Below are 19,036 nucleotides of genomic sequence, written 5' to 3'. Positions count from 1 at the left end.
ACTCTCTCTCCCTCACTCTCTCCCTCCTCTCTCTCCCTCTCAGGGGACTTCCTGTGTCTCTCTCTGGCGTCAGGTTTCCTGCAGCTGCGCTACAACCTGGGAGATGGCACCGTGGTCCTCCAGGCTCCCCAGAGGGTGGACACCAGCGGCCGTACCTGGCACAGCGCGCGGGCTGGCCGGGACGGCCAGCGTGGATTCCTGGTCCTGGACGGCTCCAAGGCGCCGCCCACCGTCGGCACGCCGGCTGCCATGACCACGCTGGACGTCGCCACGGAGATGTTCGTCGGGGGCGTGTCCTCCCTGAGCGCGGTGGCCAACGAGGCGGTGGAGGCGGGGCCTGTGGGCTTCACGGGCGGGATCCGGGAGGTGGTGGTGAACGGGGTGGAGCTGGAGCTGACGGAGGCGGGGGCGCTGGGCGGGGCCAACGTGGGGGACTGGGACGGCACGGCGTGCGGGTACAAGGTGTGCCGGAACGGCGGGCGCTGCCGGCCCCTCGGGGGCCAAGCCTTCCTGTGCGCCTGCCCCCCCGCCTGGACCGGCCCGCTGTGCAACCAGTCCGTCAGCTGCCTCGACCACATGTGCCACCACGGAGCCCTGTGTGTCCCGGCTGCCCTGCCTCCCTCCTACCTCTGCCTCTGCCCGCTCGGGAGGCAAGGCGAACACTGCAAGGAGGAAGTGGCCCTGACCAGCCTCCGGTTCGTCGGTCGCTCCTACGTCAGGCACGGCGACCCCAAGTTCAGCGCCCGGAACCTGAGGCTCACGCGGCTGGCGTTCAACTTCTCGGCGGGCGCCGGCGACGGGCTGATGGCGTGGATGGGGAGGGCGGAGCACGAGGACGACGACTACCTGGCCGCGGGGCTCCAGGGGGGGCAGCTGAAGGTGGCGGTGAACCTGGGGGAGAGGCTGTGGCCGGCCCAGGCGGTGGGCGGCGCTGTGGCGCTGTGCTGCGGACGCTGGCACGCCGTCTCCCTGGAGCTCAGGGGCACGGTGCTGGAGGTGCGGCTGGACGGGGACCGGGTTCTCCTCCAGGATGTGGACCCCTTTGAGCGCTACGTGGCGCTTAACCACGGCGGCGTGGTCTACCTGGGAGGGTTCGAGCTCCACAGGGACGTGGCGGAGGTTAGCGGCGGCCTGTTCAGCCGCAGGTTCGTAGGAACGTTGAAAGATGTCCACCTGTACCAGGAGCCCAGACCCCTGCAGTTTGTGCAGAACAGTGAAGGCTTTAATGTTTTCAAAGGCAATGAATAGCAGAGTTGGCATGAAACAAGGGGTCAAGTAGTACTGCCAATGTGTGTCAAACTAGTTTATGAGAAATACACATCGCTTTTTCCCCCTGCTCAAGGACAACATTTTCATATTAACAATAAAAAGATAAGCTTTATTAAGAACTGCACATGAACACACTTTGCTTGATTTCTGACAACAAACCGAAATGCAGGTAGAAATTAGCTTTAAAAAAAAAAAAAAAAACACTGTTAAGAAAAATAAGAAATAGGAAAATGTGTAAATCAAAAGAAGCTGCTTTCATGGCAAATGTCTGTGTGACGTGACCCAAACAGTCTGGTGTGGGGTCTGTAGCTGCAGGACTTTCAGCCCCAGCGGGAGTGTGGACTTCCTCAGGCTGCGAGGGCGGGCCGGCTCCCTCCTGAACACCACCGAAGCCCCAGTCTCTCACAACATCCCTCTCAGGGCAGCCAGTCACAACGTGACACGATAAAAGACAATCAAATGAACACATACAAGAACGTGTGGTTTATAACTTGAAGATCCCCTTTAGGAGCTGTAAAAGCAGCCTTTTAGTATGTTCTCTTCTGAAATCTGAATTCTGTGTTACCGTACTGAAACATTTTCTCTGCTGTATTCTAAATATATAACTGATTAAAAAAAGCAACATGACATAAGCAAATGGCACAAAAACGTGTGGATCATGGGCGTGTCTTTAAAATTCATCCAATCATGGCCGTGTGTTTTTCTAAATTCTCCTGTGACGTATCAAAATACTCGATCACGAGTGGCTGTCTCGGGCGCTCCGCCTCCCTTTGTCGTAGTCAGAGTCTCTCCTGTGCCGGTGCCTGTCCCTGTGGCGGCTGTCGTAGTCGTCGCCGTGGTGACGGTCTTTCCTCCTGTCTCCGTAGCGATCTTCTGCAGAGTGTCCGCGGTGCCTGCTCCGGTCTCTGTGCTTGTCCTCATAGCTCCTGTCGTGTTTCTTCCCTCTGTCGTGGTCTCTCTCCCTGTCGTGGTCTCTCTCCCTGTCGTGGTCTCTCTCCCTGTCGTGGTCTCTCTCCCTGTCGTGGTCTCTCTCCCTGTCGTAGTGTCGGCTCCTCTTCTCATGATGGGATGACTCGCGGGACCTGTGTCTGTCAGAGCTGTCGCTGTCCTCAGCCGACTGAGGCTGGGACAGAGGCTGGGACTGAGGCTGGGGCTGGGACAGAGGCTGAGGCTGGGCCAGCATCCTCTCAGGTCCTTCTTCAGTGGAGGACAGAGGCTGGGACTGAGGCTGAGGCTGGGGCAGCATCCTCTCAGGTCCTTCTTTAGTGGAGGACAGAGGCTGGGACTGAGGCTGGGGCTGGGGCTGAGGTTGGGCCAGCATCCTCTCAGGTCCTTCTTTAGTGGAGGACAGAGGCTGAGGGTTGGAGGATTCAGGGTGTCCCTGCCCCTCACAGGAGGGGGCCTGCCCTAGAGGGGGGAGGCCCGGCGAAGGCCAGACTGCCGCCTGGTTCTGGGGGTCTGGCCGGGGGAGCACGGGAGGGGGGGCGCTGGGGTAACCGTAGCTACCCGGTACCAGAGAGGGCATATGGGGTGGGTTAGGTGCCGCAATGGTGCAGGGGGGCAACACCGCGGAGGGGCTGGGGTGCTCTGAAGCTCCAGCAGGAGGGTAGGATGCCGGGGGGCCGGGCTGGCTCGGGGCAGGTGGCCCCCTGCTGGGGTGAGAGCTGGCGCCCTCCTGGGGTGGGTGGTCTGGCTTGGGGGGGGCGTTCGGCTTGGCTGTGGGGGCGGGGTAGCTTCTGGTGTTGAGAACAGGGACGGGCGCTGGAGAGTTGGAGTAGGCTGAGCTCTTCTTCAGGATGCCGCTGGGCGGAGCCGGTTTGAGGACGGGGGAGGGCGTGTCCGCGGAGGGCGCTTCGCTAGCCGGGCTGCTGTCCCTGTTGCCGTCGGCAGCAGACAGGCTGGCCAGGTAGGCGCTGGTGGAGACGTCTGCCGGCTTGTCCTTCAGAGAGACCGACTCCGCCGAGTGATTGCCCGCGGCGTTGGCGTTGCCAGCTGGCTTCTCCGCAGGGCTGGGAGGCTGTGTTTCCGGATTGGCCGGCTTGGGCTCCTTCTTCTTGATGACGAAGCGGTCCAGTCTGGGGGCTGGGGGGGGCTTGGGGGGGGCGGGCGGCGGGGGAAGGTCCCCCAGCCCTGGGATGGCTATCTGCGCAGGGTTCAGGGGGTCGTCGCTCCCCGCTTGGGTCTTCCCGGCCTGGTCGGGCATAGGGGGCAGCACGCCACCCCAGCTCCTCAGCACCCCGGGGAGGAAGCGCAGCGGCTTGAGGGAGTCCTGAAGCGGCCCCTCCCCCTCCCCAGGAGAGTCTGGCGCGGGCGCCTCTGTGACTTCCGGCTCTGCGTCTTTCTCCTCGTCTTTCGGCCGAGCGACGGCGAGGGAGGTCAGGTACGTGGTCGCGTCCTCCTCGGCGGGTTGGGGTTGGGGTTTGGGCGTGGGCGCGGCCGGCAGGGGCGTGGGTTCGGGGACGAAGCGGGCCGTCTCGTTGTCGTCCACAGGGAGGAAGTCCCTCTTGGGCCGCTGGCGAATGATGAGGCCCAGCAGGAGGTTGGGACGGTTCATCTCCAGACCTGGGGAGGAACACGCAACAGACGACTTGAAACGCGCACACACACACACCCTGCTCGTAGGCACTAACAGCAACGTTAAGGAGGGGGGGGGGAACTGAGACAGACAAGGTCAAATCTGAGATATGGCTTCACTTTTTAGATTACCGTATTTCTTTGATTAAACGGCGCCCTCGAAAAAAAGCCACACCAAAAATGAAATGAACATTGTGTAATAAACGCAGAAGAAATACGGTAGTGGCAGCATGTCTAATTAACATTCTCTCGTGTTGCACTAGGGGCACCCACCTATAGCTAAATACGTTTCAAATATCACATCAACATACATTACTTAGCAAATGATGCTAGCTAGAGACTAGCTGTTAGTCGGCATTAGAAGGGAAGATTAGGAAAAAATAACCAGAAAACTAAAAGTCTAGCCTAATTGCTAACGCCTGTCTAGATTATCTCTTGAAACTAGGAACTGGAGAGGCAGGTGCTCTTGCGTTAGCAAGCTAAACTAGTTTACAGGCTACAATAGGTAGGTGTTTTCGCTATCTAGCTGTTCTTGCATTCCTAGCTAATCAGCGTTAATAAAAAGCAGATGAGATCGAGCTAGCTAACATTGACCTTTGCTCGTTGCTAGATCGGTGATTTAGAAGACCGTACTGTTCAAACTAGCTAAGAACATTTAATGTAGCGAACTAGCAAGTTTGTCTAAAGACACGTTAGCATGCTAGCGCAGCGAGCCTAGAATACTAGAGTATGTCTATGGCCGCACTGCAGCTACAATTTACTAAATCTCTCTTATTATTAAACGCCGCCCTCAAATTAACGCTGCACCAAAAAAGAACATTGTGTAATAAACGCAGCTGCGTTTAATCGAAGAAATACAGTATATAATATCATCATAAAATGGTCAATAGGTTACAAGGTTGCAAGGAGTCATGTTTGGAGGCTGTGTCGTGTTACAAGGCTGCAGGGAGTGGTGTCAAGTTAGAAGGTCGTGTCGTGTTACAAGACTGAAGGGAGTAGTGTAAGCCTTACCAGGCCCATCAAAGGGGACCAGCTGGTGAGGTACTTTCTCGATGGCTCCCAGCGGGATGAGGTACATGTCTTTCACCCTCTTCAGGTTGTTGGCCACCACCCCGAAGCGCTTCCGGCTGCTGAAGTATGCATACAGCAGTGTGTAGGAGATCTCATCCTCCTCCGTCTCCGGGGAGAAGCGAATCAAACACACCTCCTGGGAAGAAACACACATGGTGAACAGATGGCCAGACGCTCTCTCTCACACACAGTCAGGGATTAACTTATCCTCCCTGAAGGAAAATACGTAAAACTATAGATGCATGCAAACTTTATACATTCAGCGCCACTAAATCGCTCTCTATCACTTGTCGGTCTCTCTTGTCCCTCTCTCGTTGTCTCTATATCAAAGATGAAGCTCGGCTCCTCATCAGGGGTGTTTGTGTGAGGCAAGTGAGTGTGCCTCAGCGCGAGGCAGTGTTTCCCCGGGCCCAGACTCACTTTGGTGCCAGTGGCGCGGATCTTCTCCAGGTAGTCCCAGACGGTCTGAGGGCTGATCCGGCCTCCCACCTGGATGCTGTCAGGCAGGTCCTGGAAGGGGCAGCAAGGACAGGGGTTAGGCGGGACTTGACGACAGCATCGTAGCAAAGCACCGGATGCAGGTTGAGCTCTGAATTTCGTCCGGAGATGTGTGTGTGTGTCTGAAACATGGCTGCGTTCACCTCGTTCAGGCTGTCCAGCACCCCGGACACCGGGTACATCTTGGTGACCATCTTGGCCACGGCGGCCATGTTGAGAAACCCTCTCCACAGCGGTTTCAGGTTTGCCAGGAAGACCGTCTCTTCATCTCTGGTGTAGTCGGACCTGGGACACACACACACACTTCAGAAGAACTGTGACTGGCTTGTGTGGAAGAAATACTGGACGTGATTGAGTGGGAGGGGATGGTCTGAACGTGTAACTTCTTGAAGAAAACGTTTATTAACCTCACAATTGTGGTACAAACACTGTGGTACAAACACTGTGGTACAAGCAATTGTGCGCGGCTTAGGTGTGTGTGTGCCTACAGACCTGGCCTCGCCGCTGGAGGTCTTGGTGTTGTGGAGGTTGTCCTCCAGGACGTTGATGTGGAGCTCGTCCTCCAGGGCGGGGGAGGCCGGGGGCCGGGGCCCCCCCTCCGAGGACTGCCTCTTCACCACCGTGGTGGACACCACCTTGGTAGGAACCTCTTCTACAGGAGGGGCCATGCGGCCTGGAACCACGCCGGGAACACACAACGTAAGTCAATGAAAATGTGGCACTGAGGATGTCTACAGGTTGGTGTAGGGCTGAGGATGTGTCTACAGGTTGTTTAGGGCTGAGGATGTGTCTACAGGTTGGTGTAGGGCTGAGGATGCGTCTACAGGTTGGTGTAGAGCTGAGGATGCGTCTACAGGTTGGTGTAGGACTGAGGATATGTCTACAGGTTGGTGTAGGGCTGAGGATGTGTCTACAGGTTGGTGTAGGACTGAGGATGTGTCTACAGGTTGGTGTAGGGCTGAGGATGTGTCTACAGGTTGGTGTAGGGCTGAGGATGCGTCTACAGGTTGGTGTAGGGCTGAGGATATGTCTACAGGTTGGTGTAGGACTGAGGATGTCTACAGGTTGGTGTAGGGCTGAGGATGTCTACAGGTTGGTGTAGTGCTGAGGATGTCTACAGGTTGGTGTAGGGCTGAGGATGTGTCTACAGGTTGGTGTAGGGCTACTTTGGCAGAAACCTGTCACTGGTCTCTCAGACATTGGTGTGGGATAGTCGGTCATTTGCACCTGAAGGTCTATGCTAACACAGGGTTCCCTCCCCCGAGGAAGTGGTTACACCACTGGAGGAGTGGGGAAGAGGACGGTGAACTGAGGAAGACTTGAAATAACCACTTAAAGTTGGGTTCCCGTTAATATTGTTCTAATAATTTAGCATGTTTGATATGCTTTTGTTTTATAATGTACAAGTCATGTCGGTAACCATAGCATTTATATTTTACAGGTTCAACACAGTTTGTGTATTCGGCAGACCCAAAGGTGATTACATATTCTTTTGTCTTCCACAGGCGTCACCTTTGGTCTACTGCAGCCCCTGAGTAAACTGGTGATTAGGGATGGGCGTGGTTAATCAAATATCCGGATATCCTAAAGTAAGTTAGTATTCGAATACTTTTTTCGAATACTTATGAGCGTAGTTTGATAAAAAAAAAAAAGGTTTTATTGAAAAACCGTCGCGTCATGTTGTGAATTCTAATAGTTGTGACGTTAGAAAATGATGAAAACCATCAAAAAAGGTAGGCTACGCCTGCGTTCTGCTGCGAGTCTCCTTTCATTTAATTTGGCGCTACAAGAAGCATAGTGTCCTGGCTAAGCAGTACCACGCAACAACCTCAGTTCCTGCAGTCTTTTCTACGCCGGCCTGCTCGTAAATCGACTCCGTACTAGCCTCTCCCCTGAGCATGTTTACATGCTAATTCTCCGGAATAAAAATGCGTATGGCTGATGCAGTTGTGGCTTATTTATTTTCTTACCAGTAGCCATGTAGAGCTAGCGTAATCGTTATGTTCGCAATGTGTGGTGGCGCACCGTATCCTAGGATTCCGGTTCCAAGTTAATATCCAAGTTAATATGCAATATTTCTCCGTGTGTCTTTCGTTTTTATGGAGGATAGCCTACCCAATGTGTTTAATTCAGTCCAATGTAGCCTACTTTTTATTTCACATAATAATAGGCTAATCGCTTTTCTGCCAAATTAAGAGCCTACGTCTGAAGACGCAGCGTGTTTTCAAGTTCATTGTCTTTTCGTCATGTTAATAAATTGATCTTTCATTTGTTTTCTTTATTCAACCCTTATTTAATCTAATAGTTTAACAGTCCCAATTATTGCCAGAATGTGTGGTGGTTCATGTGTTTACTGCATGCTTTGCGTCACGTCAGGCTAATTATATAACGGAACCACATTAATAAAATAGATTATCCGGATATTCGAAAATAATTTCGGATACTATTCGAATAGTGAAATCAGTTCAAATCTCCATCCCTACTGGTGATGGGCCAATTTGAATGTGTATGCTTTAGATGACCTTGCTTTCATAAAGACTGAAAACCCAGGGTTAAACCTGAAGTTAACTCGCTAGACCCAAATCCTGCTTCGTTGTGTAATCCCCAGGATTGAACCCTTCCAGGCCTGGACGCCTAGCCACCCCTGGTGCTAACGAGTCCAGGGCCATACAGAAGCACTTACATATAGGAGGAGGGGCCTGGGGCTGGTAGCTGTCGAGGGGGAGGGGCCTGGGGCTGGTAGCTGTCGAGGGGGAGGGGCCTGGGGCTGGTAGCTGTCTAGGGGGAGGGGCCTGGGGCTGGTAGCTGTCTAGGGGGAGGGGCCTGGGGCTGGTAGCTGTCTAGGGGGAGGGGCCTGGGGCTGGTAGCTGTCGAGGAGGAAGGCTGAGGTACCTGTGCAGATCCTACAGTGGAGGTCGAACAGGTGGGACTTGTGGAGGGCTGTGGTGTCTTTGGTGGTCTTGCTGCTTCCGGCATCTGCTAGCAGCTCTGGAGGAAGGTCTCCAGGGTCGTCCTTGGAACCAGGCTCCGGCTGAACACAAACACACAAACGTGACGGTCTGAATCACACATGAGCTAAGCTGGGGCAGTGCTGGTTAGGGTGTGTGTGTGTGTATGTGGGGTGTGTTTGTGGTTAGGGTGTGTGTGGTTAGGGTGTGTGTGTATGTGGGGTGTGTGTATGTGGGGTGTGTGTGTGTATGTGGGGTGTGTGTGTGGTTAGGGTGTGTGTGTGTGTGTATGTGGGGTGTGTGTATGTGGGGTGTGTGTGTGGATGTGGGGGGTGTGTGTATGTGGGGTGTGTGTGTGTATGTGGGGTGTGTGTGTGGTTAGGGTGTGTGTGTGTGTGTATGTGGGGTGTGTGTATGTGGGGTGTGTGTGTGGATGTGGGGTGTGTGTGTGTGTACTACCTCTCCACTGTCCACAGTGGCTTCCGGGGCCTTAGCTGGCTCCTGACTCTCGATCTCGATCTCTCCTTTGTGGGTGATCTTGGTGATGGGCCTCCTCTCCGCCTCCCTTTGTTCCTTCTCGATCATCTCAATGGTCTGGATCCGCGAGCATCCACACACACACACACACACACACACACAGAAACAGTTAGTCGCAGGTCGTTAAGGCGTGTTCCCAGACAGACAGGGCTGTGTTCTCAGGTTCTCCCTTACGTGTCGGTTCTCCCGCTGTCTCCAGGCCGCCAGCTCCTTGGAGGCCAGTTCCTCGGGACTCATCCTGATCAGGTGGTCTGGGGAGATCTCTCCTTTCAGAACCCTCTTGAACAACACCTGCACAACACCACGGGGAACACACAGTCAGCAGACGGCCACGGCAACAGCACCCCCCTGCACAGCAACAGCACCCTCTGCACAGCAACAGCACCCCCCTGCACAGCAACAGCACCCCCCTGCACGGCAACAGCACCCCCCTGCACAGCAACAGCACCCCCCTGCACAGCAACAGCACCCCCCTGCACGGCAACAGCACCCCCCTGCACAGCAACAGCACCCCCCTGCACGGCAACAGCACCCCCCTGCACAGCAACAGCACCCCCCTGCACAGCAACAGCACCCCCCTGCACGGCAACAGCACCCCCCTGCACAGCAACAGCACCCCCCTGCACAGCAACAGCACCCTCTGCACAGCAACAGCACCCCCCTGCACAGCAACAGCACCCCCCTGCACAGCAACAGCACCCCCCTGCACAGCAACAGCACCCTCTGCACAGCAACAGCACCCCCCTGCACAGCAACAGCACCCCCCTGCACAGCAACAGCACGTCACATCACAGCAACAGCACCCCCCTGCACAGCAACAGCACCCCCCTGCACAGCAACAGCATATCACAACAACACAGCACTTCCTCACACAACATCGGCTACAGACTAAATATATAAACACCCCCTGCACCTCTTCTGTTACAATTGCATCCAAGAATATGCAAACGTCCTCATCCCCTGCTTGCCCCTGCTATCCCTCTACGGACCCTCGTCAGCGTGAGAAGCACAGCAATGAGGCGGCAGGCGCACTGTGCCAGGCGCTGTACTCACATTGTTTTTGGTATCTTTCAGGTTGAACATGAGGCTCCTGTACTTGCTCTTGTACTTGCTGTCGGTGTCTTTGTAGTAGTGGAACAGCTCTCGCTCCGTCTTCTTGGCCACTTCGGCAGCTTTCTCCAGCGGCGTCTTCAAGTCCGACTCCTTCAACCTGGGCACAAAGCACGAGTTTACCGGCTGTTTCCCATCATGTTCCCCCTCTCCCCTGTACGGTGCACTACACTCATGTTGCTACACCCTTTCAGTTGGAGTGTCTTAATTCTGAAGGTGGAATCAAAATGCTATAATGTGGGCTATCACGCATGCTAACCACGTTTTATTAGCAGTTTCAAAATGCTGATGAGATAGTGGAAAAGTTGCAGCGGAAACCAGAAGTTCTGCTTCATTTGCTTTCACCTCGTGCAAGGCCCTAGACAGGGGTTCAAATGTGGGGCGTTGCGGATCAGAGAAGGAGGTGGTTTGAACTTAGCTACTGGCTTTGTAGGTCACAGTGTGTATTCCACACAGCCATTAAGTAGAAAAGAACAGGACGATTATGATAGAGAAAGTGAAAAGGTAGTTGTGGGCCATCTTCAGATGACAAAAGATGAATATATGATTACATCGGTACGCTAACACACACCATTGTCTGCTTGGCACTGGGACTGGAGTTTTATAACTTGTAAATACAAACTTTTGATCTCAAATATTTGAAGATATGTGGTGGCCCCCCTAGACCCTCCTAGCCAGCTAGCATCCAGACCCACACTGCAGTGCGACCCAGCTAGCATCCAGACCCACCCTGCAGTGTGACCCAGCTAGCATCCAGACCCACCCTGCAGTGCGACCCAGCTAGCATCCAGACCCACACTGCAGTGTGACCCAGCTAGCATCCAGACCCACCCTGCAGTGTGACCCAGCTAGTTTCCAGACCCACACTGTAGTGCGACCCAGCTAGCATCCAGACCCACCCTGCAGTGTGACCCAGCTAGCATCCAGACCCACCCTGCAGTGCGACCCAGCTAGCATCCAGACCCACACTGCAGTGTGACCCAGCTAGCATCCAGACCCACCCTGCAGTGTGACCCAGCTAGCATCCAGACCCACCCTGCAGTGTGACCCAGCTAGCTTCCAGACCCACCCTGCAGTGCGACCCAGCTAGCATCCAGACCCACCCTGCAGTGTGACCCAGCTAGCTTCCAGACCCACCCTGCAGTGCGACCCAGCTAGCATCCAGACCCACCCTGCAGTGTGGCCCAGCTAGCATCCAGACCCACCCTGCAGTGTGACCCAGCTAGCATCCAGACCCACCCTGCAGTGTGACCCAGCTAGCATCCAGACCCAACCTGCAGTGTGACCCAGCTAGCATCCAGACCCACCCTGCAGTGACCCAGCTAGCATCAAGACCCAACCTGCAGTGTGACCCAGCTAGCATCCAGACCCACCCTGCAGTGACCCAGCTAGCATCCAGACCCACCCTGCAGTGTGACCCAGCTAGCATCCAGACCCACCCTGCAGTGTGACCCAGCTAGCATCCAGACCCACCCTGCAGTGTTACCCAGCTAGCATCCAGACCCACCCTGCAGTGTGGCTACTCACCGCTTCACTAGAATCTCCTTCAGGGAATCTCTGACGCTCCTCCTGATCTCGTCCAGCGATGGTCTCCTTGACGATGAGGGAGAGACTCTGGTCTTGCTACCGTGGATCCCTGCAGAACAGGAACGCTTGTTATTCCCCCAACACACCACTGGGGACAGCACTCGTTATTCCCCCAACACACCACTGGGGACAGCACTCGTTATTCCCCCAACACACCACTGGGGACAGCACTCGTTATTCCCCCAACGCACCACTGGGGACAGCACTCGTTATTCCCCCAACGCACCACTGGGGACAGCACTCGTTATTCCCCCAACACACCACTGGGGACAGCACTCGTTATTCCCCCAACACACCACTGGGGACAGCACTCGTTATTCCCCCAACACACCACTGGGGACAGCACTTCCTCCAGCTGGTAAGTTGCTAGAATGTGCCGGTCAATTCAATTCACTTTACTCATCCCGAAGGAAATTCCTCCTTGACAGGTAATGTGTATATTATCATGATGTGCTGGCTGCAGAAGGCATTTTAAAATGTCAAAAAGTTGAATGATGAATGAATGATTGAATCAGTCAGGCAATCACAAACCTGTTCTGAGGGAGTCTTTGCTCTCTGTTGATTGTCTTCTCTCCCCTGAGTCCTACACACACAAACACACACAACACATCAATTACCAACAGTGAACAGTCAACTCATATGTAATCTATCTTCATATGATGTGTATCACCAATAGTAAACAAGAGACTTTGGAAATACAGTAAGATTTCCATTTTTATTTTTTTTACATCCCTCAAAACTGACGTAGCATTAACATTAAAGTTTAGACAGTTGGTAGCTTTTAGACTAGGATGTCAGACAATGTACAAGAACGTGTGCGTGTCAGACAGTTATGGCATTGCCATGGTGATGAAGACAGTGAAGTAACAGCTGAGTGGATGAGTGATGTGTCCAACCCAGGACGGTTACCACTGGCATACATATGCCCTATTGATTTTCTCACCCTGTACAATGAAACCAATGGATAAGCCCCATTAGTGCTACCTGTGACCCAAATCAAACGCACTTCACCCACTCACATAAACAAGCTTTTCAACAGCTGTAACTGCAGTGGGTGTGTTTACAGTGCACCATGGCAACCCAGCCACTTTTGTGTACAAGGTGCAGCAAAGAAGGGGAAACACCGGGCAACAAACCTATGTGTGGCAGCAACACTGCCTTAGCAACACTGCCTGTGATCAAATATCACAATGCTAATTAGCTGAGGGGGACAAAACGTTTTGGCTAAACCTACAAAACATTGAGCGACAGGAAGAAGAAGAAAAAAGGAAAAGAGAAGCACTGTTTTGTATGGACGTCATGGTGATGGTGTGTCAGGAGTAGCATTTCATGGGTCACAAACAACAAACCAATGTGTTGTCATGGAGATCTGCACACTGTAGTACCTTTCTGGAAGGTCGGACTCCACCTGAGGTGGGTGGGTGTGGGGAACAGGGTTTCTGCTTGGCACCCACTTTGCCTTCGTGGCCTTCAGGCTTGACGTGGCCCTCAGGCTTGGTGTGGGCCTCAGGCTTGGTGTGGGCCTCAGGCTTGACGTGGCCCTCAGGCTTGGTGTGGGCCTCAGGCTTGACGTGGCCCTCAGGCTTGGTGTGGGCCTCAGGCTTGACGTGGCCCTCAGGCTTGGTGTGGGCCTCAGGCTTGACGTGGCCCTCAGGCTTGGCGTGGGCCTCAGGCCTGGCTCCGCCTCCCTGGGCTGGGCTCTCCTCCACCCTGGCCCTCTCCTCAGCACAGCACTTCAGACACACATACATCTGGTCCTGCGCCTCCATCTCCTGCACCTTCTGCAGGTCCAGGCCCACGCAGTCGCCGTGGAACCAGTCATCGCAGCGGCCGCAGCCCACCATGAACCTGAGGGCGACACGGAGGAGAGGGCTGTAGAGCGGGCCCTGAGGGAGGGAGCACCAGGGGGCCGTGCTACTGAGACAAGGCTGAGCACAGCCACACTACTGAATGTAACACAAGTATATTGTTGTCTCATTCAGCTACAACTTCATGTACAACTGCATGGCACACAGTAAAGAGCAAAAACACAACAACCAAGTTGGATAAAGCAATCCAACTAAGTTTTGGGGATCAAATATTTTAAAAAGTGAACACAGAGCATTGGTTCACAACCCTGTCCTCAGGGACCCCCTGTCCTGCATGTTTTAGATGTTTCCCTGCTCCAACACACCTGATTCAAATAAAAGGGTCGTTATCTAGCTCTGTACAAGCCTGGTCACGAACATGTATTTGAATCAAGCGTGTTGGAGCAGGGAAACATCTAAAACAAGCAGGACAGGGGGTCCCTGAGGACAGGGTTGAGAACCACTGCATTAGAGCAAAAGCACATCAGTGCAGCATTACTGCTTCAGAAGAACCAGGCGGAACACTCACGTGTTGTTGTGATGTTTGCTGCACAGCCCACAGTGTCTCGTTCCATCCCAGGTCTCGGAACCCGACTGCTCCCCCTCTGCATCCTCCTTCTTGGTCGCCGGGGCGGTCGCCGGGGCGTTGTCAGGGATGAAGAGCTGGGGCTCCTCCACAGAGATGCTCCTTGAGGTCCTGGTCTTGTGCTTCTGCAGGAGAAGGGGCTTCTCAACCTTCTTCACTTTGGGCTTCTCCAGACTCTCCTCATCGGCCGACGAGTGCGTCCTTTTCTGAGGATGGTTACCGTGGTGTCCAGGGTTCCCATGGTGACCAGGGTTCCCGTGGTGTCCAGGGTTCCCGTGGTGACCAGGGTTTCCAGGATGCTGGGGGGGTTTCCCAGGCGTTGGGTGGGGTTTCCCAGGTGGTGGGTGGGGCTTTCCAGGTGATGGGTGGGGCGTGGGGTGTGGTCTGGATCCGGGGTGGGGGTTGGGTTTGGACAACCCTGGAGGTCCGACAGGATGGTCGTCTCTCTTGGCCGGAGCACGGGATGGATCCAGCGCTTTGGGCTTCAGCTTCACAGGGCGGCCGTCCACCAACCTCGGCTTCTTGCCGGCTGGGCGAGCGGAGAGGTTCTCCATGCGCCTCTTCAAGGACAGAAGGCCTTGCTTGTCCCTCAGGGCTTTGATGGCTTGGATATCCCTCCTCTGGGGGTTCTTGGAGGGGAACTGTTGGGGTCCTTTGAGGGGCCCCTTCAACATGCCACTCGGGCGTCCAGACACAAGGGGCTTGTTCTTGACAGAAGACAATCCCTGCTTAAGGTTCAACTGCTTTTTGGCTGGCAACCCCTGTTTCATGTTGCTAGTGTTGTTGTTGCTTGCAACTTTATTGACCGCTGCAACTTTACTGACAGCCTCAACTTGGTTGTCTTCACTGTTGTTGTTGTGTACGACCGGAGGCTTCTTAGCGCCATCTCTCGTCCTGCTGGCGGGCCCAGGCTTCCGGGCGACTCGCTGGTCGTGAAGTTTGGTCTCTGCGAGACACAGCGTGCCGTTGGCGGCCTGGACGTCGTTAGGGTTGACGTAGGGGCCCAAGCCAAGCGGCACCTCGGCGCTCTGGCCTGCCGGCGTCTCCGCGCCGGCGGACGGCTCCGGCACCACGGCGTACCCCACCTCTCCTCCGTCCTCCAGGCAGATGGTGTGGGCGCCGGCTGCCTCCGCGTACGAGGGCCCGGGGAGCAGCTCGATCCTGAAGCCCCCCACGGTGACGGTCAGGCGCCTCAGCACCACCACGGGGCTCAGCCACCCCCCCAGGTCCAGGTCCGAGATGGACACCCGGCCCCCCAGGTGGAGATCTCGCCGGATCTGCGCCACGCTCGCTCCCTTCTCAATCAGAAACGTATTCTGGGGCTTGTTCATCGTCTTCCTGCCCGGTCTCCCAGGAGACTTAGTGTTTGGGGGTTTTAAAGTTCCTCGATCTGAAACAGGGGTTGAGATCGCACAAATAAATCCTGCTTCAACTCTGAAGCAGTAATGCAAGAAACTAATGTTGGTCAAAGAAAAGAACATTTGGTTGCAACACGCAGTCAAATAATAGACACAGAATATCAGCATCTACTTAACCTAAACAAATGTGTTTTGTGTACATGTACATTCCAAAAACAGCCAGTCTGGAAATCCTTGTGGTGGTGTTTTTAACGACCAATGAATGTCAAACAGCTCCTAATAACTACTAGAGGCTGGTAATGTCGATTCTAAAACAAGTGTTTTTCTACATCAAACCCGCTATACAGCTTCAAAAGCTGACATTTATCAGCCATTTGTGAGGACAAGAATAGACAAACCGGAATTCGTAGATCTGCTCCTCTTAACATCTTTCTAATGGTCAAACCAAACTTCCATATGTTTCTTAATAAATCATGAGTGAACTAGCAATCTTGCGAACCAGATGCAGTTATCTGAATCAGAGTGTGATGAGGGTGACATAGTTCGTACCCATGGGTGCTCCCAGCGGGTGCTTCCTGGGCCGTCCCACCGGGCGCTTCACTCGTGGGGTTTCAGCCTGAGGCCTTTGTGTCCCGGCAGTCCCCAGGGCAGCCCCGGGTCCTTCCAGCCCACCTGGCAGAGAGACGGAGGTTCAATCCACTTCACATATGTTCAGATAACACTGTGCACAGTTACAGAACAATATCAACTGCAGGGGTAACACGTACAAAACTCATAACAGCAGCAATGAAAAATCTGAATAATTCTGAATAATGCAAATGAATGTGCCTAGGAATATAATGTAGAACGTTACGTTGAACAATACAAGCTGTAAGGGAAACAGTGCTAAAGAAATTTGACAGAAAACACCTGAAATGTAATCCACTTTTCTGTGTAACTTTCAAAAAAAAAATTGGAGGAAGAGTTGACGGGAATTATTTTAGCATTAAACTGGGAGGGTCACATACCCGCGGCACCTGCGATCTGAAAGTTAGGGTCATCGCCATCCAAGAGGTTGAACTGGGAGCTTGCCGACCCAAACATTGGATCTTTGTCACTCAACATGTTCTTTAAGGAGTCTTCCAACTGATCAAGGCCTGCTCCAAACTCATTACTCGCTTCACATTCCAGGTTCTGGCCAATTAAAAGAGAGTCGTCCAACTGGTCACTGGGAATTAAGTGGTTAAAGGTGTCTGCTATATCCATGAATGCTGTTGCCTTCTGGTCAGGCCTGCAGGGAAAAGACCCAACACCAATCAACAATCAGGTTCCTTCAAATTAAGATCATACCGTTTTTGATATTGTCTATTTGTAAATTGTTTTAGAAGATAAAAGCATATGCTAGATTAATGAATGTAGACATTTCATTCCCTTTGTTTCAATCAAACTTAAATGATAAATAGTTGTTGAATTTTGATTAATGAACAGAACCACATGTTTTATTCCATACGTGTAAACTGTTTTGACTGTTTGGCCAACCAAAAGCATGGTGAAGCCTACAGCTAACACTAGCAGAGATACATTTCATACCTTGATGACCGACACCTCTAGTTATCTTCATTACAGGACTGCACACACCATCAACGTGTTGAACTTCCAATGGTCTGAAAAAAGAAAAGAAAAAACGACTTGACGAGTGTCTGAAAGTAAACGTCCTTAATCGTTACGAGCTACGGTAACGCTAGCGATGGTAGCTATAAACCCACATCATTGGTAACAAGTTTGGGAGCCCCGGGCTAGGGCTACATCTTGGGACTACACTCTTCTAGCGTTTCCTTTTGAACATAAACATTGAAAGAGTTGTCTGCATGCAATTTACAGGTTACACCAATGCATACATAACAACATACCTGTCCTTTCTCTTGACTGAATCAAATGTTAGAGCCCTTCCCTGATTCAATACATATTCACATTTCAGCAACTAGACGGAGCCCTTAGCGTTTGGCTGATTGGCTCTCCAGATAACGGTTCATTGCTAGACTAGCAATAATAATGTTATAAAAACGGTTATAAATCTGTATACACTACAGGCAGTTAGCAGCCAGGTAGTTAAAATAACAAACACACCAAAAGGAGTAGAGATACCTGTTTCCAGCTAGATTGTTGAAGTTAATGACTAGGCTACCCACTCCACTGGATCGTGAGCTGCTATCAGCTAGACTAGCATACAATGCAAGTAAGTTGAAGCTGGCCTGCAAGTGACAGCAATGCAGCGAGGGCGATAAGCTCGCATTGGCTATTTGGTTTCTAGGACCAACTATTAGCCTAGCTAGCAAGTATGGCTCCGTGGCATGATTAAGTAAACTAGCAAGTTTACAAATCTAGACTAAATAAATAGTTCGTGTAGGTGCGCTGCAGAAATTGCATGTCCACAATATATGATGTTCCAATTTCTGAATTAAGCGCGTCAGTTCGCGGTTAAACTGTACTCCATGGCTATCTATAAATATGGCGAGGTGAGAGCTGTGTAGGCCAACCATAGTTTGTTTGCATGTTTACTGGCTAGGTTAGCTAACTTAGCTTGTAAGCTAGCTAACATTCGTTTGAATGTGTTCACGCCCCCTTTCGTCTCCATAAATGCACCGACTTGGGAAGTTTTTTTTGTCTATGTGCACGCCATTTAAGAAAAGGCAACACTTACCCGTCGTTTGTACGTTAATATTCGTGCATTTCTACACAGTTTTGTTGACTCCTGCCCCTCGCAGTCCTAAATCCCCTCCGCCGAGGCTACTTCCTGGAGCTCCGCCGCCATTCGACTCAGATGCTGCAAAGCTGCTCAGGCGACTTTGGCGTCGTCACGTGGCTCGTGTTTACCAACACCATTTCGTAAACTGGGGTAGCCCGGCGGGATCTTTTCCCGGGTGGCTTTGTTTCGGAACGGCGTGAAATCAATGTGATATCGTCTGCTCCTCTATTCTCCACCCGTTGACTTTTAAAGCAGTTCCCTCAATACCCTCCTGCGAAATATTATGCGGGTTTTTATTTTATTTTTAATGGTTGTGTCTTTAGTAGGCTACGTAGTACAGGATTAATCCACTGGAGGACGCCATACGCACAATAATGTAAAAGTAGGCTACTACCACAATCCTTTTTCTAAACCACATTTAAAATAAAATACATTAGGCCTATCCGTTTCCATCCGTTGTTTCGTGTCATTCTCTCAATTTTCATGGTAAATGAATGTATTTTTATCTGGCCATACTATTTACGTTTAATATGATTCGGTAACATTTACATGGTAGGCTATTCAATTTTCCGACAAATAAGCTATTCTGTTGTTGAAAATGTAATTTATATTCATGAAGTCTAACTTGCAGACTACATGGTAAAAAAAGACTAACGATGAAAAAGAATAAAATATAAAGAAAGTTATTATTTATATCTTAATATGACAGCCCACTTGTACTTTGCAAAGCACACTATGTAAATTCACTGTGTGCTTTTGATGTTTGTCTTAGTTATTTGTTTATGCCTTATGAGGTACTTATGCATAGAATCCTAAATAAACCAAATCTGGCATAAAACTTGTTTATCTGTTTTCCATCCACAGTTGATACAGGTATGAATATATAGTCTATACCCCTGCTAGACCCAATCCCTACTGATCAAACA

The 19,036-nt window shown here is 52.2% G+C and overlaps 2 protein-coding genes across 2 annotated transcripts in view; one reads left to right on the top strand and one right to left on the bottom strand.

Moving 5' to 3' along the window:
• Positions 1–1,393, top strand: part of eys (EGF-like photoreceptor maintenance factor) — a 176,523-nt gene extending 175,130 nt beyond the window's left edge. The window contains exon 50 of the mRNA XM_084667205.1: positions 44–1,393. Coding sequence (XP_084523331.1) covers positions 44–1,248 — 1,205 coding nt within the window. The 3' untranslated portion in view covers positions 1,249–1,393. The remainder of the gene's footprint in view (positions 1–43) is intronic.
• phf3 (PHD finger protein 3) lies at positions 1,358–18,188 on the bottom strand. Its single transcript, XM_084667206.1, has 17 exons — positions 18,066–18,188; positions 16,955–17,028; positions 16,393–16,655; positions 15,935–16,057; positions 13,971–15,417; positions 12,980–13,442; positions 12,126–12,177; positions 11,535–11,643; positions 9,951–10,107; positions 9,072–9,188; positions 8,820–8,954; positions 8,305–8,443; positions 5,905–6,085; positions 5,556–5,697; positions 5,335–5,424; positions 4,855–5,050; positions 1,358–3,831 (listed from the first exon to the last, which is right to left on the bottom strand). The coding sequence occupies exons 3-17, from the start codon at positions 16,628–16,630 to the stop codon at positions 2,006–2,008; spliced, it is 5,415 nt and encodes a 1,804-aa protein (XP_084523332.1). The 5' UTR covers positions 16,631–16,655; positions 16,955–17,028; positions 18,066–18,188; the 3' UTR covers positions 1,358–2,005.
• Between the last annotated feature and the right edge of the window lie 848 nt (positions 18,189–19,036).

The sequence above is a fragment of the Hypomesus nipponensis genome, chromosome 11, assembly GCF_054491055.1.
Source record: "Hypomesus nipponensis isolate SF chromosome 11, ASM5449105v1, whole genome shotgun sequence".
In the NCBI taxonomy this organism is placed as follows: Eukaryota; Metazoa; Chordata; class Actinopteri; order Osmeriformes; family Osmeridae; genus Hypomesus; species Hypomesus nipponensis.
The sequence above is the reverse complement of the archived record's forward strand: the minus strand, read 5'-3'. Positions and strand labels throughout refer to the sequence as shown.

What these genes read in the sequence shown, in the direction of transcription:
- phf3 (XM_084667206.1), bottom strand. Translation starts at nt 16,630, where the DNA reads ATGGATATAGCAGACACCTTTAACCACTTAATTCCCAGTGACCAGTTG. An exon ending in GACAGCGGGAGAACCGACAC is followed by an intron (nt 8,955 to 9,071) that starts GTAAGGGAGAAC and finishes TCGCGGATCCAG; the next exon opens with ACCATTGAGATGATCGAGAA. An exon ending in TGCTGGACAGCCTGAACGAG is followed by an intron (nt 5,425 to 5,555) that starts GTGAACGCAGCC and finishes TGCCCCTTCCAG; the next exon opens with GACCTGCCTGACAGCATCCA.